At 47.0% G+C, this 25,944-nt stretch overlaps 1 protein-coding gene and 1 long non-coding RNA gene across 5 annotated transcripts in view; both read right to left on the bottom strand.

The window, feature by feature from the left end:
- Positions 1-25,102, bottom strand: part of LOC139035139 (uncharacterized) — a 33,570-nt gene extending 8,468 nt beyond the window's left edge. The window contains exons 1-2 of the long non-coding RNA XR_011487672.1: positions 21,059-25,102; positions 15,966-16,114 (exon numbers count right to left, since the gene is read on the bottom strand). This is a non-coding gene — a long non-coding RNA (uncharacterized lncRNA). The remainder of the gene's footprint in view (positions 1-15,965; positions 16,115-21,058) is intronic.
- KCNN3 (potassium calcium-activated channel subfamily N member 3) overlaps positions 1-25,944 on the bottom strand; it is a 169,764-nt gene that overhangs the window by 44,749 nt on the left and 99,071 nt on the right. For all 4 annotated transcript variants that reach the window (XM_070467430.1, XM_070467429.1, XM_070467431.1 and 1 more), the window contains exon 3: positions 25,109-25,527. In XM_070467430.1, coding sequence (XP_070323531.1) covers positions 25,109-25,527 — 419 coding nt within the window. The remainder of the gene's footprint in view (positions 1-25,108; positions 25,528-25,944) is intronic.

The raw sequence follows: 25,944 nt of genomic DNA on the forward strand, positions 1-25,944 counted from the left end.
TTTTTAAAAGGGAAGAAAACCATCACCACCAAAACAGACAACTCCAACAAACAAGTTGCGGCATGTCACCAAACAGAAGTGGCTCGTGGTTTTTCTGTGAACATAGCGGGCATGGCTTTCTCTCTCAGAGGTGGTGGCATGCACGTCTCTCTGGTAGCTTTCCTCAGAGACTTTCGCCAAATTGGGAGACTTGGGACATCTGGCTGGTGTCATACATCTGGGTGCAGCCTCTCTATGGGGAAGTCTGAACAAGAACATTAGCTCAGCTTTCTTGGGGTGTGTTAGTCTTCCCTGGGGTCTCTCCCTCCCCATGTTTGGCTGAGAAGTTTTATTCGACTTCCCCACTTTGCAAATGGTTGCAGCATTTGAGGGAGGCCAGCTGCCATTTCTTCCATAGTCCATTTTCTCCGCAAAGGGGAGTACTGTCAACCTCTTTGAATGGTTATTAAATTAAAAACCAGATGGTTCATCTGGCAAAGGCTTCTGAGTCAGTTTCTCTATTTGCAATGTTTTCTTTCTTCTTATTAAAAAATATTTCCATGTTTCCTGATTTGGAAATGTTTAATAAAATGCATGAAAATGGAGAAAAACAATATGTTTGGAAGAAGCACTGTTCCCATGGGAAGCGTGTCTTCCACACTCTTTGGAGGTGGTGTGGCGGAGACGGGATGAGAGTTCAGACCCCAGCCCTGCCATCTGTTCTCTGTATGACCTGGGTAAGGAGCTCATCTCCCACGTCTTGGGCTTTCCTTCCATAAAACAAAATGTAAAACATCTCCCATGGGATCATGCTGATGGTTAGGTGAGATAACAAGTATAAGACCCTGAGCAGCATCTGGCAGGCACTGGGGCTCACCAAGAGAGTTCGTTCAGTCAACAAATGTCAGTGAGCCCTTACTATGTGCCTTGGCACCGACTTCAGGGAACTTACAGTCCAGTGAAGGAGGCTGACACCCAGCAACACAAAAGCTAGAAAAGGCTGACTTAGAATTGAGGCACATGTTGACAGGCAGCATGGGTTGCGCTAAGCAGGGACACGCTCTGAGGACGCAACCTTTACCCCGAGCCACCCAGGATGAGCAGGGGTGAGGCCGGAGTGCAGGGCGGGGCGGGGGTGCTCCAGGTGAGGAGCTGGGAGGACATGGAGGGAGAGGCAGGGCGGATAGAGGGTGCTCTCCCCAAGCACCAGCGCTGGGCCTTGAGGAGCAGAGCAGCATGAACATGCTGGCTCCACTGGCCTCACCGTCACCGGCTCCCTGGGCGCTTGTTTCCCTTCTTCCCTCTTCTCTGTCTGTCCTTCCACTGCCTATTTGTCTGTCTTCTCTCTCACCCGCTTTCTCTCCTTCCTCCTTTGAAACACCTCCCTCACATCCCTCTGTCTCTCCCCTCTCCGCTCCTCTCCCTGGCTCAATCTCTTCCTCACCCTCTCCTTGTGAGGAGAGCCTCCCCACAAAGGGAGGGGGGCTTCTGCCTCCAACGAGTTGACAGTCCCTGTGGGGCTACCAGTCTTTCTTCACCTCAGTTTGGTTTTGCTTATGCAGCAAACTTATATCCTGTACCTACTGGATGGTCAGATACCAATATCAGGAGGTGAAACAGCTCGGAGTCCCTGCTCTAGGAAGCCCCCGCAGAGTCAGACTCCTGGGATGAAGTGGGGAGGACTGCACCAGAATAAGACCACACGTCCTTGTCCTCCCCGGGCCCTTCCAGCAGCTGTGTGCCTCCTCGTGATTTCAGCTGCCACGCCCAGGCCCCTGTGCGTGTCTGTGTGTCTGCTCCGTTGCCTAGTCATGTCCAGCCTGTGCAGCGCCACAGACTGTAGCCCACCAGGCTTCTCTGTCCATGGAATTTCCCAGGTAAGAATACTGGAGTGGGTTGCCATTCCCTATTCCAGGGCATCTTCCAACCCAGGCATCGAACCCACATCTCCTGTGTCTCCTGCACCGGTAGGTGGATTATTTACCACTAGCACCATCTAGAAAGCTCTCCCAGGCCTCTGAAACCAACGCAAACCTCCCCTCTGACCGTCCAACCTGTAGATCCACCTGCCAACACCGGACACATCCAGGGGACAGCACGTAAATTAATTCAGCTTATCCTGAACCCTGCTCATCACCTGCCCCTCCCTGTGCCCAGATCCTTCCAGATCCATCCTCTTCCTCCTGCATTTCCTATCTGTGGGCAATAACACCACCTGGCTACTCCAGGATGCTGGAGTGTTTGCAGAGTTCTATCATCATGCCCCATCCAGTGAGTTGGAAGGTCCATTTGGGCTCCTTTAGTTCTTTCTCCTTTTTGGCCACAACATGCAGTATGTAGAATCTTAGTTCCCCAACCAGCCCATGCTCCCTGCTCTTGGGAACACAGAGTCTTAACCACTGGACCACCAGGGAAGTGCCTCCTCTAGTTCTTCCAAATCTGTTCCTCACTCCCATCCCTGCCCCCACCTCCGCTGCTACAGAGGTGGCATCCTGTCCCATGTCCATCATGGCAGCAATCTCCCAACTAGTCTCCTTGACTCACAGTCATCCTGTGCTCCCCTCACACACTGGAGCCAGGGAAGTCTTTCCAAAACAAAGGACTCTCCTCCACTCAAAACCCACCAGGGGCTCCCCACTAGTCTAGAATGGGGGGTGGTGGGCTATTCTTCAGCCTGTGTGGAGAATACCTCAGGCATTCCCTGTGTGAAGATACACTTTGACACACCAACAACCTCTCCAGGACTAATAGTAGTTGGAGAGTTGACATTTGAGAAGGATTTACAAGGTAGTTTCAAGGTTATTGCTATGATAACATCACTCTCACTGTCTTATACCCTGATTTGCTTTCTCCAACAGAAAGGAAGGGCTGGGACTCCAGCTAGGCTGGCAGAAATGATTTATAATCCATGGCACACCCACAGCAGAAGTCAGGTATCTCAAAACCATTGTTCCTGCGTTATTGGAATAAAAGAGAAAAGTAAATAAATAAAGTTGGTTACTGTTGTCTATGATAGAGGATTAAATCCAAACTCCTTAGACTGGCCTGGCCCCTGCCCACCACTGTTAACCTTGAGTACAGCTCCAACCTCTCACTGACCCCCTGGCAAGCAACTATTTACTTCCTCTCCTACCCTATGCTCCCACACCTCTAAGCTCTGCTTGTACTGGTCCCTCTGGTTGGAGTACCCTCAGGCCCAGAAAATCACCTCCTCCAGAAAGCCTTCCTGGATGGAGCCCCTGCTGCAGAAACCCCCCAGCCCCATGATCCTCTTTGTTCCTCCCACTGCAGGATCTAATTGTGTGCTTGCTCCTGGGGCTTGCCCTTTTCCACGGTCCCGAGCCAGCCCCAGTGGTCAGGCACTAGGAGGAAGCTCTGAGAATCTGCGGAAGGAGGCAGTGAGTAAACAGCAGTCCAGGGGAGGTGATGCTTAAACCTGATCTCATCTCATCTCCCCTCCTGAGCCTCTGGTTTCTCATAGCTGCTGTCTTGGTTTTCATTCAATTCCTCCCTCCTGGGCCATGGTCTTCCATCTGGGAGTTTTTTCTCTCCTAGTTGAACCTTTTCCCAACATCAATCACAGAGTGTCATTTGGAAGCAAAGAGCCTTCATGGCTCTTAGTGTTTTATATGTGAAGACAAGAATAACAGTGGCTGGGATTCTTGCAAGATGTTTCATCAAAGACCTTAGTGATGATCTATTTCTCATCTCCTTTTATTTCTGGGGCTAACTCTATGAAGTGGGCAGGACTGGATATATAATCCTATTTTTAAAAAGTAACAGTCATCATCATTTGTCAAATGACAGCCAGGTACCATGTAGGCCAAACCTTTCTGTGTATCATCTCACTTAATCCTCACAATAACAAGGTTTGCAATTGTCTTTTCCTGTTTTCCTGAGTTGGAAACTCAGGTTCAGCCAGATGAGGGAACTTCCACAAAATAAAACCATCTACATGTGAGCTTGGGTCTCGCTGATTCCTCAGCCCCATCTTTGACACTATTACGCCTTTAGGTGGCGCTAAGTGGTAAAGAACTCGCCTGCGAGACGCAGGTTCAATCCCTGGGTTGGGCAGATCCCCTGGAGGAGGGCATGGCAAGATCCCCTGGAGGAGGGCATGGCAACCCACCCCCTATTCTTGCCTGGAAAATTCCATGGACAGAGGAGTCTGGTGGGCTACACTCCATAGGGTCTCACGGAGTCGGACACTACTCTTAGCATGGAAGAGTCTAGGATGCTTAGGACATGGAAGCAACTGAGCACTCACATGCCTCTGAAGTGAAGGCCCAGTAAGGTCGATAGGAGAGATTGCTGGGGATGCGCCCTTTCTTGGGTATCTGATCCTGGATCTGTATTACAATGAGCCAACTTCACGAGTGAGCGGCAGAGCCAGGGCTGCCCTGTTAACAGCAGCCTAGGCTGTGCGCTGTGCAAATGCGGGGAGCGCAGTTCACGCCGCAGTCAGTGTGAGTGGCGCCCCCTGGAGTGCAGTGCCGCGTAGGCCGTGGTCCCAGCTAGCGCCTCAAAGGGAAGAAGGGTGTCTTTCTCTTCTCGGTTCTGCCTTCCAAGAGAATTCAAGGCAGGCAGCTCCCCAGACGACGCAATGTTGAGGACGGCACAGAGCTGCAGTCTCACCTGGGCAGCGTTAGAGTGGGAGGGAGGTGGGGGCTGCTCTGTGACCAAGAACAAAGAAAAGCGGCATGGAAGAAATACCCTGGGAGGGCGTTTTCTTGTTCCTGTTTCCCAGAGCAGTGGGGATTCCAGGGCAGGACGTGGGGGCCGGTTGGGCAGCTTCCCCTGCCACGGAGAAGAGGGGATGCCAAGGAGGTGAGTGGGAAGAATTCTAACTCGGCAGAGGCGACCAAACCCATGTGGGGAGCCTGGCTGTGGGGCTTTGGGGCCGGCCTGTGGAGGGAGCTGCCTCTAACTTCTAACCTCTTTCCACAAACTTGGGCGTCCAGATGACACACATCCTTGGACTTCCGGGGGCGGGCTTTGGCCACGCGAAGAGTGACAGGCTCTCAGGGGCTGGTCCAGGCCTGCCAGTGCCACAGCCAAAGCACCCAGACCTTGGCTCACATGATTAACTGGACGATCCTAGAACATATCAGAAAGAAGTCTAGTTCTGAAGCTCAGGACTTATGTGGAAAAGGGAATGGAGACAGTCAGCACCCGCACACCCCAGCCCATGCCCCAATGGGGGCTTTCTTGCTAGAGGAACTTCTAAATCTTCAGAGCTGGCACGCCCCCAAGGTCTACAAGAGCAGCAGCTGGAAGGAAAGGCTCCTGTGCTGGGGCCTCCTTGCTCATCTCTGTGGCCCCAGGAACAGAATGAAGGGATCCAGCTGGAGAAGAAGAGCCCAGAGCATCCCAAATTCTTTTTTTTCTGCCTCCTGAACTGAGAGATTCTTGCTGGGGAAAGAGAAGGAGCAAGGCAGAAGAGAGATGACCCATCTGGAGTTTCTTCTCATTTGCAGGACCTGGAGAGGATGGTATAAAATCCCATGTGCTCTCAGCAGCGCCCTTGGGAGCTCCGTCTGCTCCTCTGAGACAGCAGGGGGCCCCAGCCCCATGCAGCTGCAACCCCCAACACAGGTTGGAGAGCTGGCCAGGTAGAGGAGTGGGCAGCTGCAGTTCGCATCTCTGATGCCCTATGAGGCCATTTTAGAAACACACAGATTTCCTAAATGGGCCTCATGGTGACAAGTATCCTCAGAACACAACGTGGCTGTGCTGAGGGGTTTTGCTGGCAGAATGGGATTCTTCTAGGGAGCATTAACCAGAGGCCCAGGGCTCCCAACCTCTGGGCCTTTCTAAGGAAGGGAGAAAACAACCATGGACGTACCACCAAACACCTGGGCAGGAGGTGCTTTGCCTGTTGGGTAGGCTTTGTCTCTGGGAGTCACTGAGACTTGGGGCTGCCTCTAGCCCCACAAACCTCATTCTTTCCAGGTAAGGAAATGGAGGCTGGAGGGGAGTGTGCTGGGCCCAAGTACACTAGGCTTCTCCTCACTCTGCTGCCTTCCTCCTCCACAAGGTACTCATCATTCAGCCTGTCATTCACCCGACAGTCAGCCCCAGGAGAGAGCCACTCTACAGGGAGTTTGGATGCTCTCCGACTTGTGTGATCCAGACAAGTCGCTTCCCTTCTCTGGACCTCGATTTCTTCATGCAAAATGTGAGGATTTTTCCAGTTCTAAGGTAGGTGTTTCTCTGATGACACTCTACCCCCACTCAACCTCCACCCAGTCTCTGGGCTGGGGTCAGCCCATGTGGCTGGGCTGACTGCAGATATAGAAGCCAGTTATCTTCACAGACAGGAGGCCTTTTACAACCCATGGGGAACAAGATGAACTAAGAGCTTGGCTCACGTGGAAACCATCCAGCAACCTCCACCCAGATCCAGCTGGCCACCCCTCGGTCAGCCATAGCAGGTGGCCACCAAATCAAACAGAACCTCTGATGGCTCCTACCCAGGACTTCTGACCACTGAACACCTGTGATTCCTGAGACAGAACAGGAGAGGGTGGGTTGGCACCCCCGCTGTTATAGAAGAATCAGAACGTGTCACCTGAGCCTGCCTGTCTGTCTTTCTCCCCCCACTTCCTCCCCAACCACCCTGGAGAGGCCCCCTGAGCCTGCTCCATCCCAGCGGCCCAGCCCTGGCTCTATTTTACAGGATGCAGCCATCACAGAAGATGCTTGTTACATGTTGCCAGGCAACAAAATGCTGCCTGAAAACTACAACCCACCTCTGACACTTCATAGGGCTGGAAACCAGCAGATGAGAGGAGCCTGCCAGAACAAAGGGGAAGCGTCAGGAGGGAACACGTTGGAGCTGAGCAACCGCAGAAGCAAAATGAAAGAGCCCAGACAGTTGTATAAAGTGCCAAACAGCAAACAGATGGGGAGGAAAAACTGACTCACTGAAATGAGGGAGACAGACAGAGAAGGCACCATGGAGGAGAGCCCTCCGCGGGTCAGGTCCTCAAAAGGCCTCCTTTATTTTATTTTTGGTAAAATCTGTCATGATTAGAGCTGAGGTTGTTGATAAGGAGGATGATGGTAATGATAGTGATGATGATTCCTTAGGCAAACACTTATCTGTTAGCTTCTACTTTGATGAATGATTTTATGAAATACCCTCAAGTAATGGCACAATTTTCCACAGACTTTCCAGGAAATATGATTATTTCCTAAAAGGAAGATCTCCACAGGCATCATCATCACCCCCTCACCCAAATACAAGGTCATGCGCTTGTTAGCTTAAGTGACCTTGGGCTCAGAAATCTCAAGCACTGAGTGGATCAGGGAGAGCCAAGCCCAGGGGATGCTCAGGCTGGATGGCTCCCCGGCTGCCGAGGGGACCTCAGAGGAGATGCTGGGCCGTCAGCACGGGAGTGTCCCAGGCAGAGGACCCTCCCTCTCCAGGCAGGATCCCTGGGCCAGCAGTGAGATTCTGCCTCACGTACTTCTCAAAGCCTCCATTCTTTCACTTCTAAAATGGAAAAATTACTCCTGCCCCACCTACCTCACAGAGTGCAGGGCACAAGGAGAAAATGCACAGAATGAAAAGCCATGAACAAGAGGATAGTGTCCCTGACTTATTAAAAAATAATGCCTACCAAAAAAAAAAAATAATAATACCTAACCAGGACTTCCCTGGCAGTCCAGCAGTTAAGACACTGCACTCCCACTGCAGGGGGTGTGGGTTCAATCACTGGTTAGGGAACTAAGATCTCATATTCTGTATGGCATGGCCAAAAAACAAACAAATAATAATAATGCCTAACCTCCTACAAGTGCTGGGCATTCCAGAAAACACTCTCTTAAACACTTAACATCTGCTGGGTGAGAGGCAATTAATAAACACCCTCACACAATGGTGGTGGGTTAGCACTGCCCTTGGATTCAGTTTTTCTATCAGTGCAATGGAGACAACACCATAAAAGATTCTTGGGATGGTTAAATGGGATGACGAATGCAAGAATCCAGGACTCAACAAATGATGGCTCTCCTTCTCCTTCCTCAGGCTTGAGGTCATCCTTAACTAGACTTCCGAGACCCTGGCTCAGTCTCACCAGCCCTCCGGCTTTGCCTAATTTGGCCGCAGCAACAGTTTGGCAAACTCAGGAGGATATAGTCTAATTTCTGCAATAATGAAAAGCCTCAAGACACATTTACTCCCTAAATAAAATCCACAGTTTAAATTATAAACAAGAACAAAACAAATTAAGAATGCTGGTAACTAAGTGGGAGCAATTTCATATGTTAAACTTGACAAAATAATTACAAAGCTACTACCCAGTTAACTGTATTCACATTTACTTAACTCTGTAAGTTTGACAAGACAGCTGTTTACTTTATTAATTTTGACATGTACTTTCTCAGAAAACGTCTAGCCAGTCTCCAACCCCGCCTGCACCACCCCCTAAAGACTGACATCACGGCATTCAAAGATGATGGGCCATTTCCACCTGTACCTGCTAACAGGAAGTGGCTTCCCACTAAAAGTTGCTGTTCGTTTTTCTACAGCACCAATCATAATTTCCATCTGGGTAACAGATAGCATGCCCTTAAACAAATGATAAGTTGACTTCAGAGTCCCAACTGAAAATAAAAGTTAATTCGCTTTGCACATTTTGCTTTTTCTCCTTTGGCCCCAACACAATCACAGAAGACAACTCCCTAATTCAACAAATAACCCGAGAACCTGACAGCAGGCAGTCAGGGTCCCGGGGTCCCAGGCCACTTCTGCCCTATGAGTTGGGGACAGGACGAATCACCGAGCCTCATTGAGTCGCCATGTTCTTATCCACTCAACAGGGTCTCTGGACTCTATTCTGCCTGCTTACTTCTCTGGGTCGTTGGAGAAGCAGAAGAGCAATAGTCCCGGATTTTGTGTGTTCCCCAGCTTTTTGTGCCTTCTCTTATTTGAATTTCATACTTATACAGGAAGTAGGTGAGACAGGCTTATATCTCCAACCTACAGATCAGAAGAACAAGGCTCAGGAAAGGAAAAGATCCAGTGTTCCCCAAGAACCATCTACACTCATAGGCACTTGTCTTATTTAATAGAGGGTAAATGACTTGCCCGGCTTCCCAGGTGGTGCTAGTAGTAAAGAATCCACCTGCCAATGCAGGAGACGCAAGACACCTGAGTTTGATCCCTGGGTTGTGTAGATCCCCTGGAGTAGGAAAAGGCAACCCACTCCAGTATTCTTGCTTGGAAAATTCCATGGACAGAGGAGCCTGGTGGGCTAAAGTCCATGGGGTACCAAGGAGTTAGACATGACTGAGCGCACACACACACACACAAGTGGCTTGCCCAAGGTCACACAGCTGGTGCCCTGTGTTAGGCTGTGAGCCAGGGTTTTCTGACTTCAGGTGTCACTGCTTTCAATTTTGTAGGCAATGAAAGTTACATTTAGAAATATGAGGTGTTATTATAACCATTGGCTTCCTGGGCGCTAGTGGTAGAAAACCTACCTGCCAATGCAGGAGACCTAAGAGACCCAGGTTATATCCCTAGGTTGGGAAGATCCCCTGGAGAAGGAAATGGCAACCCACTCCAGTGTTCTTACCCAGAGAATCCCATGGACAGAGGAGCCTGGAGGGTCAGGTCCATGGGGTTGCAAAGAGTCAGATTCGACTGAAGCGACTCAGCACCCATGCATTACAATCATTGCTAATGTTACTGAAATTGAACCAAATGGGTTGTAGTGTGGGTTAACTATAGAAGGCCTTGAACAGTAAAACAAGGAATATGACATAACCTTCTAAAGGGAGCAACTGCGGGACTTTTGGGGTAACAGAAGTATCTAGTGATAGTATAATTTGAGGTCAGAGAAGCTACTTCTACAGTCCAGTATAAGATGACAGGGATCTGTGTCAGGGAGGCAGCCTGAAGAGCTAAGTCTGAGAGACATTACAGTGTAAGAACCATAGGCTTAAGGTCTGAATAAGGGTGGTCATAGGCACAAAGATAGTGAACAGTTTTGAGCCTATGAGATAGTTTTGCCCCAATAGTCCTTCTCCCTTTCTTCACTGGTAAAAGAGTCCAGCAATGAGTAATGGCTGCCAACAATAAAAACTACATTTTCCCAGCCATGTGAATGACCAATGAATGTGAATGGAAATGACATGTGTTACTTTTAAGAAATGTCTTGAGAGAAAAAAAGCACACATTATTTTGTCCCCTCCTCCCTCCTGCTGGCTAGAACATAGATGGGCTAGCCAGAACTCTGGCAGCCTTCTTGAACTACGAGGAAGAAGCCATATACCAAGGCTGGCAGGACGAAAAGGCAGAAGCAGCCTGGGTTGCTAATGCCGTGAGGCACCACACCTGCTTCTTACTGACCCTGTCCCAGTCTTCTTTTGCATGAGAAAGAAACTTCTATTTTGTTCAAGCTGCTATTTGTCTGGGTTCCCTGTGATTTGCAGTCAAAAACTAATACTAACTGGAAAAGTTCTTGAGAAAAAGTAGATAGAAACAGAAAAGCAGAGGGAAATGAGGGGCAGCATGATGAGTCTGGAAGGACTGATGCTGAAGCTGAAGCTCCAACACTTTGGCCACCTGATGTGAAGAACTGACTCATTGGAAAAGACCCTGATGCTGGGAAAGATTGAAGGCAGGAGGAGAAGGGGGTGACAGAGGACAAGATGGTTGGATGGCATTACTGATTCAATGGACATGAGTTTGAGCAAACTCTGGGAGATCGTGAAGGGCACGGAAGCCTGGTGTGCTGCAGTAGGGGGTTGCAAAGAGTCGGACACAACTTAGTGACTAAACAGCAACAACAATGATGACTTTGAACAGAGGCTTAATACATGGGACATTCAGTCTTGGCCAGGTACGCAGGAGGTATTCAAGGACTCGACTCTGCCGCCACCACCCTTCTAAGTCACCATTTTCTTTTGCCTGGTCTGTGCAATGGCCTTCTAACTCTTCCTCCTAGTAGTTTTCTTGCCCATTTCCAATTTATTCTCCACAAGGTGCAGAGTGATAGTCTTAGAATGAATGAGGTTGTATTGCTGTCTGACTTAAAACTTTCAGAGGCCTCCCACTGCACTTGCCTTTGACCCCTTAACACGGCCCCTGGAGTCCCCTCTGCAGCTCAGGCCTTGCACAGTCACATGCCCATCCATATCACTCTCCTTCCAGCCACTCCACAACCATGCTCTTTGCCAGCTCAGGACCTTTGTACACACTGTTCCCTCTTGGAAAGCTCACCCCCTTGGTCTATAAATGACTCATTCCTTCCCATCCTCTAGATCTTAGCTGAAACATAACTTCTCTGTGGAGAGACCTTCTAAGCAGGTCCCACCTGAGTAGGATTCCTCGCCAACCCCATTACTTAAAAATCATTGCAACCTTGTTTATCTTAACACCTTCAACAGTATGTACCATAGATTTGAAAGTACATACATGTGTCTTGAATTGTTATTGTTCTACACAGTCTTCCCTGGTAGACTATAAATCCCATGTAGGCTTATATGTGTGTTTTACTCTCTAAGGTATATTTAATGGCTAACACAATGCCTGGTGAACTGTAGGGCTCGATAACCATTAACGTTATTGTTACTCAGCAAGCGATTCATAATTGAACGTTACAGCGCAGGGGACAGACTTGGCTCAATGTTTAGACTTAGGAGGTGAGGATGCATTCTTGAGAAAGTGGATGCATTCTCTGGGGTGGAGAATGTCATTTAGGAAGCAGATCTGATGGAGGAAAGAAGGGAGTGGGGAAGACCAGCATGAAATGGTCCAGAGTGCAGAGGGTGGAGGGAATGAGCTCAACATTTGGGCATTCCCTGTTTAAAGATCTGCATGGGTCTGATAAACCACTGCTTTTATCAGCAGGAAAACTAAGGCAGAGAAATGGGCTCCCAGACCAGATCCCCAGCACCTTGCTAGGGATGTCCATGGAGACCAATAACAACTCAAGACCAAGCATATACTTACAAATCTATGGCACATACTGTTGAAGGTGTTAAAAGAAATAAGGTTGCAATGATTTTTTTTTTAAGTAATGGGTTTGGAAAAGAAACCTACTCAGGTGGGACCTGCTTGGAAGGTCTCTCCAGAGAAGTTGTTTCAGCTGAGATCCGTAGGATGGTAAGAAATGAGTCATGCCCTGGAAACAGGACATGAGCCTCTTGACACTTAAGAGTCCTACCTGGTTCTCCACTTGGCTTAACACCCCCTGGCCTGAACTCAGCTGTGGCTCAGTCAGGTGGCGGGCTGAATGGTGTGGGGCTGTTGGTCACAAGGCACAGATTAGGCAGGGCCTGTGCAGTTGAACTCAGAGAATATTAACAAAAGAGGGTGTGGGGCTACAGGATAGGATTGTCCAAAGCGCTACACCTAAACGGAGATGTGCTCTGCCTCTCACTCCCTAATTCCAGGTCATTTTGCTTGTTCTGGGAGATGCTTGCCCTTGCTATTGGCCACTCTCAAACTGCATTAAAAAATAATAGTGAGAAAATGGGAGGTTGCCTAATCCTTGGGGCACTGTGTTCAGTCTGAGTGGAGACATTGATGAACAAGGAGGAGGGTGAGCAAGAGAGTGGAGTCTGATCAGGACAGAGTCCTGTGAGGACTTGTTGAAGGATCAGAGACCTTCATCAGATTGAAGAAGATGAAACCTGAATTCTCCAATATTTAAGGGGCTTCCCCAGTGGCTCAGCGGTAAAGAATCTGCCTGCAATGCGAGAGAGAAAGGAGACTCAGGTTCGATCCCTGGGTGGGGAAGATCCCCTGGAGGAGGGCATAGGCAACCCACTCCAGTATTCTTGCCTAGAGAATGTTAGGGACAGAGGATCCTGGTGGGCTACAGTCCATGAGGTTGCATAGAGTCAGACACGACTGAAGCAACTGAACACACACATGCACAGTGGAAGAGGGAAGACAGGCCTGCTTCACTGGGTACTCAGCATGTGCTAAATACTTTGCTTTGTGCTAAGGGCTTTTTGTGAATTATCCCATTTCCTGGATGTCCTGAGGCTAGCTTGCTCAAGGTCACGCTGCTTAAGAGGTGGAGCAAGACCCCAAGCCTGTATCTGCCTAAAAGGCAATGGTTTAACCACCAGCCTATGTTGCTTGAATTTTTGTGTGGCTACAGAAGACAGTGTAAGGACGCAAGTCAGAAACTGCAAGGAATTTAATTTGAACAAACATCAGGAAGATAGTTCTAAGTCAGAGTTGTTCACATATTGGACTGAATAGTTATTTAACTTTTTATTTTATACTGGAATATAGTCAATTAACAATGTTGTGATAGTTTCAGGTGGACAGTAAAGGGACTGAGCCATACATGTACATATATCCATCCCCTCTCATCCAGACTGCTACATAACATTGAGCAGAGTTCCCTGCAAGACAGTAGGACCTTGTTAGTTACCCACTGTAAAAAGAGCAGTGTGTACATGTCCATTCCAAGTTCCCTAACTATCTCTTCCCCCTCATCCTTCCCCCTGCCCTGGCAACCATGAGTTTGTTGAATGAATGGTCTTTTAGAGTGATGAGTTCCCTGTCCCAAAGCATGGTCAGTAGAGGCAGCGTGACTCTAGAGAGACTAAGTACATGTACAATATCCAAGGTCGATGGTGGAACCAAAAGCCAAACTGCCTTTTAACCCTGAGTTCAGGCTGTAACCAGCCTCAGCACTGTCACCACTGTGTCACTGCATGTATTGGCTCAGCTGAAACATGTTTAACATTTTCAAAGGGAGTTTTACTCACTAGACTCTGTGCCCCCTCTATTGTGGGGGTGTTGAGCCCATCTGGCCCTTCTCAACATGTCCGTGCCTGTCTGGGGGCTTTATTGCCAGGCATATCCCATGAACTTCTTGGGAAAACAAAAGAACCAGGTGTGATAGGGTTGGTAGGTCCCCAGGGCCACTATTCCCAAGCCACCAGGGGATGGTGGTTGCCAGGGAAACTCTTGGGCAGCGTGCAGAGCTAGAAAGTAGGCATCCAAGTGGGGTGGGAGGTGGAGTGGGGGGATGCTCAATGAGGTGCCACTTGGAGTGTAGTATATCTCACCCATATTCCCTTCCAGCTTAGCCTCTGGGAGGCTGGAGCCAAGTCTCAGGGGATGGAGGAGACTCTATTAAGTGGAAGGAGAACATCTCATGAAAAAAAATCCCCCAGCAGCTATGCTATGAGAGCAGGAATGCAGGGTTTCACACTAGCCTGGGTGGCATCAGCCATGCCCACAGTGGAGGGGGGTGGAGAGCACAGAGTGGCAAGGAGTGCACATGACATGTGCCAGGCCGCTGAACACATGGAGAAGGTCTGTGGGATGAGGTCCCATCCCTTGCTGGTGGGGGCCTGCACTGAGATGCAGGGCACCATGGGATCACCAGGGGCAAACAAAACCACCCCAAAGTTGAAAAATGGAAAAGTTGACAGAATGTAGATTTCCTGTCTTGACAAATGTCAGCCCACAAATAGATGTGGCTGACGCAGCTTACAGGAACCCCTCCCTTTTCCTCACCTTGGCTCCCTCCAAGGATTCCCACCCTTGTAAGATTTTTGGCATTGTCTCCTCCTAGTGGTGCAGCCTTTTTCATTTGGTCCTGGGAAGAGAAGCCTGGGTCCCCTTAGGCATATATGATAAAAAACAAGCAACTTCCCTCTTATACATCAAGGATGGTACTAACTGTGTATCATTCTGGGTGGTATCAGAAAGATGGTCATTCCAACTCTTTTCTGTAGGGCTTAATTCTCAGATCCTGGTTGAGAAAGGTTGAATGATTCTTTCCAGCTGGAGAAAGAGCCCTGTCCTTATCTGGATCCACCCTAAGTAAAAAATCCTGGAGACAAAAAGGCACTGGCCACCTCTCAGCACCAGACTTCCCCAGTGGCTCAGCAGTAAAGAATCCACTTGCTATGTAGGAGATGAAGATACTGGTTCGATCCCTGGGTGGGGAAGATCCCTTGCAGGAGAGCATGGCAACCCACTCCAGTATTCTTGCCTGGAAAAGCCCATGGACAGAGGAGTCTGGTGGGCTACAGCCCATTGGATCACAAAGATTTGGACACCACAGAAGCAACTGACCACAGCACCTCCCAGTGAGAGAGTTTAGGGAAACCTAGTGTTTAGTGTAATAGAGGCAGGAGGAATTTGGAGGTTGACTTGACTGTTAAAATAGAATGGTTTCTCTGTAGAACAGAGTTCACTTTGCACCCACAGTGTCCCAAACTTAGTGCTTCAGAATGCTAATTTTGGGGGGCATTTTCCTCATTTCTTGATTCCCCTAAGAGGTGTCATTCATTACTTATAATTTGTGAATGTTATTTAGTGTAAATAAAAGTACAAATAAACCAGTCACAAATTAACAATTGCCATGCCAAATTGTCAAAGAGCACAAAAACACTGCCCATAAGAAAGAGGAAAGATGTTTTGAATCAGAAATAACAGAGAAAGAGCAAGTGGTCTGTGAGCGAGTAAGGATCGGGGGAAATGCAAAACATGCACAGGAAATAAGAATGGGATTCTGCAAGAAGCAGGAATGAGAGGCAACGCTGGGACAGAAGACCAGTCCTCAAGTTTATTCTTGTGTCTCTGGGCGCGGGCGCCACAGCAGGGTTGAACCTGAACTCCGGCAGTGCCCGGAGCAGCCGACTGACTCCTCCCCGAAGCCCGCCCCTGCCCTGAAACCCCGCCCACCTCCCCGCCCCCGCCCGCCCCGCGCCCCCTGCACCAGCGTGCTCCAAAGGCCTTGGCCTTGCAGGAAGCACCTGCAGGCTGGCGGTTTCTCTCGCTCCCGCGTCATCGCTGGGCCCCCAGAGACCCACCCAGACCCGGTCCTGAAGAGCTAATGCCAGCCTGGCCTGGGATCACACCTAACCCACAGACCTCCACCTGCTTGGACAGTGGTTCTAGGTCCTCCTGTGGTCACCCCGCAGCCACAGAGGGGCTGTGTCACCCCTGCCTGGGGGAGGGAGGACCCCAGCCTAGGCTTACGTCGTCCGGTTACCTTGTCCACTGAGGCCAGTGCCTGCTAGATCTGAAGAGGAACCCTTTAGGAAGGAACTTTTATTGTGCTTCTCTGAGAAAATTACGTGTAAATACTGAGTGAGCCATTCAACTTTACTTTCAAGCCCTGTTGATACAGCATGTGAGTTTCTGTGGAAGATGAGAAGAGGGATTTTGTGGAGGGAGAAAAAACAAAACGATCCCTCTTTACATTAAAACACACACACACATATTGTCATGCATTCTCATTGCAAGTAAAATGTAACCCAAAAAGTCACATGTAACATCCCACAGAAAACAATATATATATTTTCCAAGCATTTTCTATGTGTGTCAGATATCTATTTTTAATTGGTAACATCCTATATAATACTTTTGTATGATCCTTTCAAAAAATATTACATCATGACTTTTTCCTACTTTATTATAGTCTTCAAAGGATGGGTTTTTTCAAAAAAAAAAATTGTTGCCTAATTACCCATCATATGGATGTGCTATGATTTATTTAATTGCTTAAATCCTGGACACTTACTTGGTTTCTGATTCTCCACTATTGTAGAATGCATCTGAAGGACCTTGACATAAATTGATTATTTCATTAGAATAGCTTCCTAGAAGGAGAATTCCTGGGTTAAAGTTATGAACTTGTAAAGGCTCCCTTGACATACTGTTAAATTGTTTTCCAGAAAGGTGGTGCTAATTTTCCTTCTTGCCATCAGAGAAACATGAGAGAAACAACCCACCCACTCTACCACCAACAATAACAACTTTCTTCAGGATTGAATTACATTTATTTAAAATTTTGTCAGTTCCAGAGAAGAAAAAGCAATTCCCCTTGTAGTTTTAATTTGCAGTTCTTTGATTTGAGAGGCTGTGTTTTTCATTTTATTGGCTATTTGTATTTTTTTCTTTGTGGCTGTGTTTTTATTTTTAGCTTTTTTTTTTTTTTTAACTGAGAAGATGAGTTTTTCTGATTGGTAACTAAGATTGCTTTGTACAATAGAGATATTTACCTCTTGTCATGTTTGCTGCCAATATTTTTCCTAGTATAACATTTGCCTTTTAAATAAGTTTATTTTTTTGAAGAACAGAAATCCAAAATTGTATGTATAATGTAATCAGATACTCCAGTGTTTTCCTTCACATTTCTTTTCTTCTAAGATTTTATGCTTAACAATTCTCTCCCATCTCAGGATTGATTAAATATTCACTTTGTTTTCTGGAGTTTGTTCATGGTTTCTTTTTATATCTGACTCTTTGATCCACCTGGAATTTATTTTGGTGAGAGGTGGGATTCTAATTTGATTTTTCATCCAAGTATCCAATCTTTCCATTAACATGTATGGAATAATCTATTGCTTCCTAATTGGTTTTTTCCCTCAAATATTGAGTTCTCACATACTAGAGTTTATTTTGAAGGTTTCCCTTAGGTTTCATTGATCTGTCATTACTGATTTTTCAGCAATGCCAGAGAGACTTAATTACCTTGGTTTTGTAATACATTTTATTAATAATATCTGGTGGAGAAAGTCTTCCTCAAAGGTCTTTGCTTTCAAAAAAAAGTTAAGCTATTCTCTTTTATTTATTAAATTATCCCCAGAATCAGTAGGTATTCTGCTTTAAAATTTTTTGTTTTGTGTTTTCTTTTTTTCTTGATTAGACTTGCTAAACATTGATACCTTTGAGATTTACTAATTCTGTTTTTAAATTCATTAATTCCTGTCTTTGTTATAAGACTAATTTGTTCTCCTGAGCCTTTTTGTTCTCCTAATGAATTCAATTTATTTTCATGCTTCTTTTTCTCAGTGTAAAACTTTAAAGGTATTTTTCATCTGAGCACAACTTTGGGCACATCCCGAGTTTTGATTTATAGAGTTGTAATTTTTAAAATAGTCTTCAATGGTAGTTTGAATAATTCTCTTTTGAACAAGTTGTAATTGAGGAGATTGCTTTCAAAACCCCGCTGCCCCAAAGTTTCCTTTTAATTGAAGTTTTATGGCCTTGAAGTTAGAGAATATGCCTGAAATTATTTTTCTGATGTTTTGAGATGTGTGGCCAAGAAGTTGATCAATTTTTGTAAAATTTTCAATGGATGCTTTAAAATTGTATTATTTGTTTATAGGCTACAAAGTTCAAAATTTATCAGTCAATTAAAACATTAAAAACTCAGATTCTCTATCTCCTTATTTATTTTTGCATAAAAGTTCACAGTATTACTGTGTATAATGCATTTATCCAGATTAAATGCTTCCTTTGGACCATTTAATGATTTTGGCTTTGAATTCAATTTGGTTTAAAATGAATATTTCTACTCAATTGCCCTTTGGTTTGTACTCACCTAATACATCTTTTCCATTCATTTGTTTATCTGGACCTTTCTATTTAAGGTACCTCTTTTGTAAACAGCATAACATTAAGTTTTGCTATTAAATCTTATCTAAGTAAGGGACATTGTCTTCTAATTGGGGAGTTAAATTCAATTCTGTTGATTGTGACAAATTTTAAGTTTGGTTTCCTCTCATCTTTTTTCATGCTGTTTTTCAATTTTTCCTTCCTGTTTCCTTCATGTTTCTGTCTTTGATGATGTTTGTGTTACTCATCCAGGAATGTGGAAAATGCACCTTCTCTGGGTAGGAAAAAATGAGACTCTGACAGGAGGTTGGGGGGGTCTCAGGTCTGCAGACCCCTGGTTCCATGACCCAAGCCACATTGCAAAACCGTAACTTCCCTGTGCCTCAATTTCCTCCCATGCAGGATGAAGATAACAATAGTCCCCATGCCTCATGGAGCTGTGGTCTGGATGAAGCAAAACAATACCTGGCTGACGCTACTGTTATCATCATTAGACTTATAAAATTCTACCTGTGGTTACCTTTAGCTTTAAAAAATGATTTAAACTATATTTCTCTAATTCTTAAAATTGAGAGATAAGGCTTTTAAAATTCTCTTCTACTTAAGATGATGAATTTAGCATGTATTAATCAATCCTTTCTAGACTTCTCTCACCTTTTTAATCTGTGGGTTAGGAACCCTATCACTATTATTGAATTATTTTATTGCATACATTTACTCTTTCCAGAATCTACTCTTTCTTTGACATTAGAATTTGGCTACATGGTCATGTTTAAATGTAGTCTGGATCTCATGTTTATCTGGCTTCAGTCCTGTCCTCCTGTCTTTCTTTCATAATGTTCCATTGTTAAGATCCTAACTACGATTCATCCCTGGGTCAACTAATATACAAGCTCCCTGCAAAATGTAGGTTGTAAACTTCTAAGCCCACAAAGCTCCAAGAATGACCCTTTTGTTCCCTCATGTAAATGATACTAATGCCCCAATGTCTCCTAGAATTTAGGGTTCCTAAGGAAAAGTCTGCTCTGTGTTGTCTATGTGCATCTCAGATTGCTTAACCTTGTTGTTCAACCGCTAAGTTGCATCTGACTCTTTGGGACCTCATCGACTGCAGCACACCAGGCTTCCCTGTCCTTCACTATCTCCTGACTTTCCTCAAGTTCATGTCCATTAAGTCGGTGGTGCTACCTAACTATCTCATCCCCTGTCGTCCCCTTCTCCTGCCTTCAATCTTTCCGAGCATTGGGGTCTTTTCCAATGAATCAGTTCTTTGCATCGAGTGGCCAAAGTATTGGAACTTTAGCTTCAGCATCAGTCCTTCCAATGAATATTCAGGGTTGATTTTCTTATGTTTAACCCTATGATTCAGTAAATTTTCCAGAAAAAAAAATTTTTCCCCCTATTCTAGCTGGAGAACAGGAACCTTTTTGATCTGACTAATCTTAACCTCCTCACCACCCCTCTGGCCAGCCAATTCTGGAAAAGTTTTCTTCATGTATGTCCTTGATTATACTTTTATCTAATTTATTATGGTTTCTTCCTCCAAAATAACTCTAGTGCTAGGATTTAGCCTTGACTCTGCAGCTTCTAATTCTGTCCTATTCACCCTCTTCTCTCATCTCTTTGTTCTTGTCTTCTAGTTTCAGAGAGAACCTTTAACTTTGTCCTTCACATTCTGCATTAAAAAAAAATTCAGCACCCTGATGTAGATTTTCTTTTTGCTAAAACAGTTGTCCTTCTCTGTGAACTCTAGGCTTATGTGAACTAGATACATTTTCATTTCCTGTCTGCCCACTCTTCTCTATGATGATCACCTTCTTGCACCCTATAAGGGATAACCAAGAATCTTCAAGTGTTGCTTTTTGTTCCTCATAAGCAAACAGTCTTCTGCATCTTGAGAATTATTTTCCTCTTAACTGCAGATTAGCTTCAAAGGCCTCGTATAGGATTCCCCTTCCCTTCTCCCTACGTTCCTTCCCCTCCTTACTCCTCCCCACTCCACTGCCCACTGCTAGGAATCCAACTTTGAATGAGGAGTGATCTATCCAGACCTGGCACTAGCAGCAGGATGGCCCCAGGCTACTCCTTTACCCTAAAGGAGGCTGAGTTCCCCTTTCTCCAGCTAGAGGGCAGGGTTTTGGGTCTAGCAGGCTTCATCCAATGTGACAGATAATTTCCTATCCTTACTAACTAGTCTTCTCACTCTCCAAACCAGTGGTTTGCAACCTCTAAAATCATGGACCCCTGATAGTGCAATTTTTCTGAGCATCACCCTCCCCCTGCTCTATGGATATTTATTATGAACTGTTCTATAGCTTGGAAGCCTCTTCTTATCTTCCTTGTGGTGGGAGGGGTGGCTCTGTTTTAATGAGAGAAAGAATGGCCATTCATGGTTTTTCTCCCGTTCTAGCAGCCAGGTCTCCAGAATTAAATTTCTCACAAAAATGCCAATGTGCAGACATAGATGGAAATTCATACCATCATCATCAAGGACCTGTGGATAGGCTGGAAGTCCTGAGGTACTGACACAGCCTGGGGCCTCAGGAGAGAGGAGACCAAAGGGATTCCATCCAAGAGGCTAGGAGGTCATTTACAAAGCTTGGCTAGGGATCACAAGCCTCGGCTCACTCTGTCAGTGTCATGGGAGGCCCTGTTGCTTCTCCTGGGAAGATAAGCACCCATATGTGAGCTGGTAGACTTCTTTCAGGGTGTGCCCCCTGAAAAGGAAGCCCCCTGCCTCACCTGGTGGCCTTTAGGCCTGGGGCCTCCGACGGTCTCTCCACCAGCTAGGCTGCTCGGCATGTGACAGTGCTTAATGAGGAGGTTCCTCGCATGGGCTCTGGGAAGCCTGTGGGAGGCAGGCACACGGCCAGGAGAATCCCAGAGAATGCCGAGTGCCACAACTGTCAGGCCTCGGAACCCATGATGTAATGCCGCGGCGGGGTCCAGGGAAAACAAACCTGCTGTTGACGCTGCCCTCCCAGCAACCAGGCACTGCCCTCCTGATAGCAGGCTGCTCTGGGTAATCACCAATTCCCTCTCCCTCCCTGGAAGGAGGAAATGTAAAAAACCTTTATTGTCACATAAAAGCCAACCCCAGCTATGAGAAATGTCTTTTCAAATGAGGCTTGCTGAGGAGGGATTTCCATAGCAACTTCAGAAGTGTGTGTACACAGCTAGAGATGCATCCGGGCTGATGAAACCCACCTGCAATGTGAACAAGCCCCGCTCCGGGTATCAGCAGAGGAGAGTTTTTTCGAGAACCTGTCACGCTGCTATGTGACCATGGGCAAGTCCTTTACCCTCTCTGCTGTCTCAGGTGACAGAACTGTCATTCCATCAGGCTGAGAGCGATCAAGACCATCTTGTCCACACTGTCCTCCCACCCTGGCCGAGGCTCGGGGCCTCCACAGCTGCCCCTGCCTCCAGTTTCTGTACCGTCTCTGGCTGACTAATTCCTGTCTCTGTCAGTCTTGCTTATTATTTGACATTGAGGAAGGGCAATGCTCATTTGGGCTTGGTTCTAAAAAAAATTGCTTGGTCTTTGTAAAAGCAGTGCTTTGCCTGATTAGGAAAAAATATACTTGTTCATATTTGCTTTCACAGTTCCATAGGTCAGATGCCTGGGAAAGTCACTGAGATGCTGAGATGTGAGTGCAGGTTTCCTGGGCCTACACTCAGGATCAAGACTGGTGGGGCCTGAGGTATGGAGGACGGGGGAGGGGGAGAGATTCCAGTATCACATGATCCCGCAGGAGTCCTGAAACCAGGAGGGCCCTGCAGAGCTATCCTGGAGGGGATGGAGGGGCTGGGCCTTTAAACTCCTACACGGACAAGTCACTGGATGCTTGCTGCCCTGGGCAGGAGGCTTGACCCTGGCTGAGGCAGCTGCCTTCATCCAGAGCAATTCTGCCATGGCCAACAGCCCCAGCTGAGGGAATGAGAGCCTGGGTGGAGAGGGGACCCCTGGGTGGCCCACCACAGCATCCACTACCTACACTCAGATATGTTGGAAATTAACGTGAAGGTGGCCCTGAAAACAGGGTGACAAAATGGTTAACAGCACAGACATCGGAGGCAGGCAAAACAGCCAGACTGGGATTTAAGCGTCAGTCTCAGTGGCTTTAAGACGCTCGGATCGGGAACATCGCCAGGAGAGTTTAGGCCACAGTTTCCTTGTAAGTGCAGCATTTGGCCTGGGCTGGTGAGACAAATATAAAGTTCAGAGTCAGAAGCAAGTTCAGATTCTGGCTCCGTGTGTCCTGGCTCCTCAGGCCAGTTACTTTACATCAGTTTCCTCCACTCTGAAATGAGACAGTCAGTGCACGCTCACAGGTCTACTGTGAGGGCAAATGGAGTGGGCAGTGAATTAGTTCACACAGAACTGGCACAGGGAAAGTGCCCAAGAAACAGGGGTGATGACAACATGTGTTTTAATACACCTCATGTGAGATCTAAGCAGACGCCTCCTGGTCAAAGGGCCTTTTCACAAGAGAAGGGGAAACTTTAGGAGGACCTTTGATTTGCTCATTGCTTCTCTGTGCCCTTGCCTTGGGCTTTAGCTGGGCATGTCAGTCATCTCTGCAGACAGCGGCCCATGGGCTGATGGGGGCCAGGTCAACCCAGTCCCAGCGTGGAGGCCATGAGGGTCATCCAGTGCAACAGAGTACTTTGAAAGCTACACATTTTGAAGCAGGCTTATCTTCCAATAAAAAAAGCATCACCCATACTTCTGACAGGTTCGATAAACAACGAAACTCACTTGCTGGTACTTTGTTCCATGTTTGCTCATCTGAGACAATGGGGTGATGATACACACCAAACAGGATCGATTTGAGAACATGGAAGATTTCAAACACCTTAAAGGGCTATGTAAATTCAATTATTATTGTTGCTAGAAGACTCAGCTTTGATCAATTACAAAGGAAAACAAGAAGAGCATAGGTCTACCTGTAGTAGGCTTGTTCTAATTATTAAAAAGCAGCCACAAGGCTCCCAAGAGTTATCAAGAGATCTCTGTTATTATTATTTATTGTCACTATCACTATTATGGAATACATTTCACATATGTTATCTTACCTGGCTCCAACAACAAATCCTAAAAAGTTGGTATTATTAATTCCAGCTTGCAGATGAGAAAACTGAGGCCCAGAGAGGTAAAGTGGCACCATATTGCTCAACTAAGAGGACTTTGGGCTTGGAACCCAAACATATGCTTTCTCCACTGTAGAAAGAGTGTCTGCTTACCGGAGAAGGTTCATGAAGCCTGGTGAAGTATGGTCCTACTTAGAACAGGTGTTATAATGTCAGCTGTTGAGTAACGATGGGGTTCTGAATACATGGGTATCGTGTGTCCTTCGGGCTTTATATGTAAGAAATGTGTCCCGGCTTGGTACTGGTTCTGAGAAACTGACCCTGCCATATGAAGGGGCCCTGTCTGGCTGTAGCAGAATGGCCTCTTTGTTTGACTGTGTGTCTGCTGACCAAACATCTGAAAGAACTGTCTGCATACAGAACATTTTCAAAATAGGTGAGAAATGTGGTTCAGTGCACACCCGAGATGTTTTTAGACCAACTCTCCTCCAGAATTCTCTGGCTTGTTTTCTCTGGTGCATGGAATATTTGATAATACAATTTTAAGTGACGATGAATGAAGGATGACTACAGGATCTGAGTAAATTACACAGGATGTGTGACCAGGCCGCCCAGTGTACTAAAAATTACCTCTCTCAAGTGAATATAGATCTTCCCTTCTATCTCAAGTGATCCTCATTTTAAAATGAGGACACTGAGGCTCAGAGATGTGAAGTGACTTGCTCAAGATCTCACGGCTACACAGGAGCAGAATCCAGGTTTTTAACCTCCGTGTTCAGACTCCACAAAATCAGAGAAAAATGAACGTCCAGAACCATCTTGAAAGGGAGAGGAGTCAGAACGGGCAGCTTGGCGGTGGCTGTGGAAGGGGGTAACCATGGACCAACCTTGAGCCTCAATGATGATAGTTCTGAGGCTCTGGCATGATGCCCTAGAGCCTCCGATCTCTATTAGGCCATCACCCCCTCCTCTCCTACCTGTCACTTCTGAGTCATTGCCCCACCACCAGCCTCCTAAAACAACGGTTCCCAAAGTACAGTTCATCAGTGCAGTACTTCTCAAATGTCAAGGTGCATACAAATCACAAGTGAAGTTGTTAAAGTGAAAATTCTATTCAGTAGTTCTGGGGTGAAGCCTGAGATTCTGCATTTTAACAAGTTCCCAGTGATGCTGATGGGTCTGTGGACCAAATTTTTGAGTAGTGAGGCATCAATAGTAATGTACAAGGAAAAGCACTTATGGGTGAATATGCTTGAGAAAATCTGGACTTAACAAAATTAAACTAGTTTCATTACTGCAGGACTTATCAGAGCCTTTAAAATGCTACTGAGCATCCTTTAACTCCAAGAGGGAGAGGTAACACAGAAATCATAAAGTGTTATACATGAGAAAGGAGTAACGATATAACCAGGATGCTTTGAGATATATTGGCTTACAAAGAACAAGAAATGAGGAAAATTATATGTGCATTTTTCCCAACTTACCTTGGTTCCAATGTGTCAATGTTGCAGCTCATATTCAGCCCCAACTTGGTCCTCCCCTTTCCCATTTTCTCCTGAGGTGTTTGGGTACATGCCTGTTTCTTCCATCAGACCACATACATCTGGGCCTCCCTGCTCCTCCTCCCTGCCCTCATCCCAGCATGAGCAGTGTGCCGGGAGGCCCCAGGTGAGTGCAGAACCGGACCCACGGGAATACCTTTCACAGACACGGACGGTCCAGGCCGCGATGATCCACAGTGAGATGCTGAACACAAGCAGCACAGTGCCCGGGCAGATGGTCATGAGGGTCTTCATGACGAAGCGGGTGTTGAAGTTAATCTTGTTGAGGGCCCCGATGCTGCGGGACGAGGCGTCAGTGAAGAGCTTGCTATGCAGTAGCATGACGCGGGCGATCAGGTACAGACGCAGGAACATGGGGATGGATAGGATGATGTCCACGTCGGCCTCCGCCCGCGAGGGTGTGTAGGAGAAGGCCAGGCGTGCCGTCCAGAAGAACTTGTACTCGCCAGGAATGGGGTGGATGGCACACACCAGCATCTCCAGGCTGATGTAGAGGATGCGCTCGTAGGTCATGGCTATCCGCCAGTCGTCCGCACCATTGTCAATCACGAAGAGCTGTGGGAGCAGAAAGCCTGTGAGCTCAGCCAGGAGGGAAGCAGACAGTGGGGGTAAGGGAGGATGGGGCAGCTGACCCACCCCGGGGCCCTCTCTGGAGACCTCGCTTGGGTGAAGGGAGCCCTGGAGGGGGAGTCAGGAGACCTGGCTAAGACACATCAACCTCTGGGCCTCCGTTTCTGTAAATTGCTCCCCAGGGTTCCTTCCAGCTCCGAGGGTCCCCTACCCTGGCTGTGCCATGACTAAGAAGACGCACAGCTCACTTATACTGAACAGTTCCCTGGGCCCCTGCCAGGCCCTGAGCTGAGCCCTGAGGGGGATGTGCAGATGAAAAGGCTGTGTTTCCTCAATGAGTGAACTCACGGGGGCTAGCTGGGGTGTGAGCGGTGAGGGCCCCGGAGCCAGACTGCCGGGATC

This window comes from Odocoileus virginianus, chromosome 5 (assembly GCF_023699985.2).
Source record: "Odocoileus virginianus isolate 20LAN1187 ecotype Illinois chromosome 5, Ovbor_1.2, whole genome shotgun sequence".
NCBI classification, from domain to species: domain Eukaryota; kingdom Metazoa; phylum Chordata; class Mammalia; order Artiodactyla; family Cervidae; genus Odocoileus; species Odocoileus virginianus.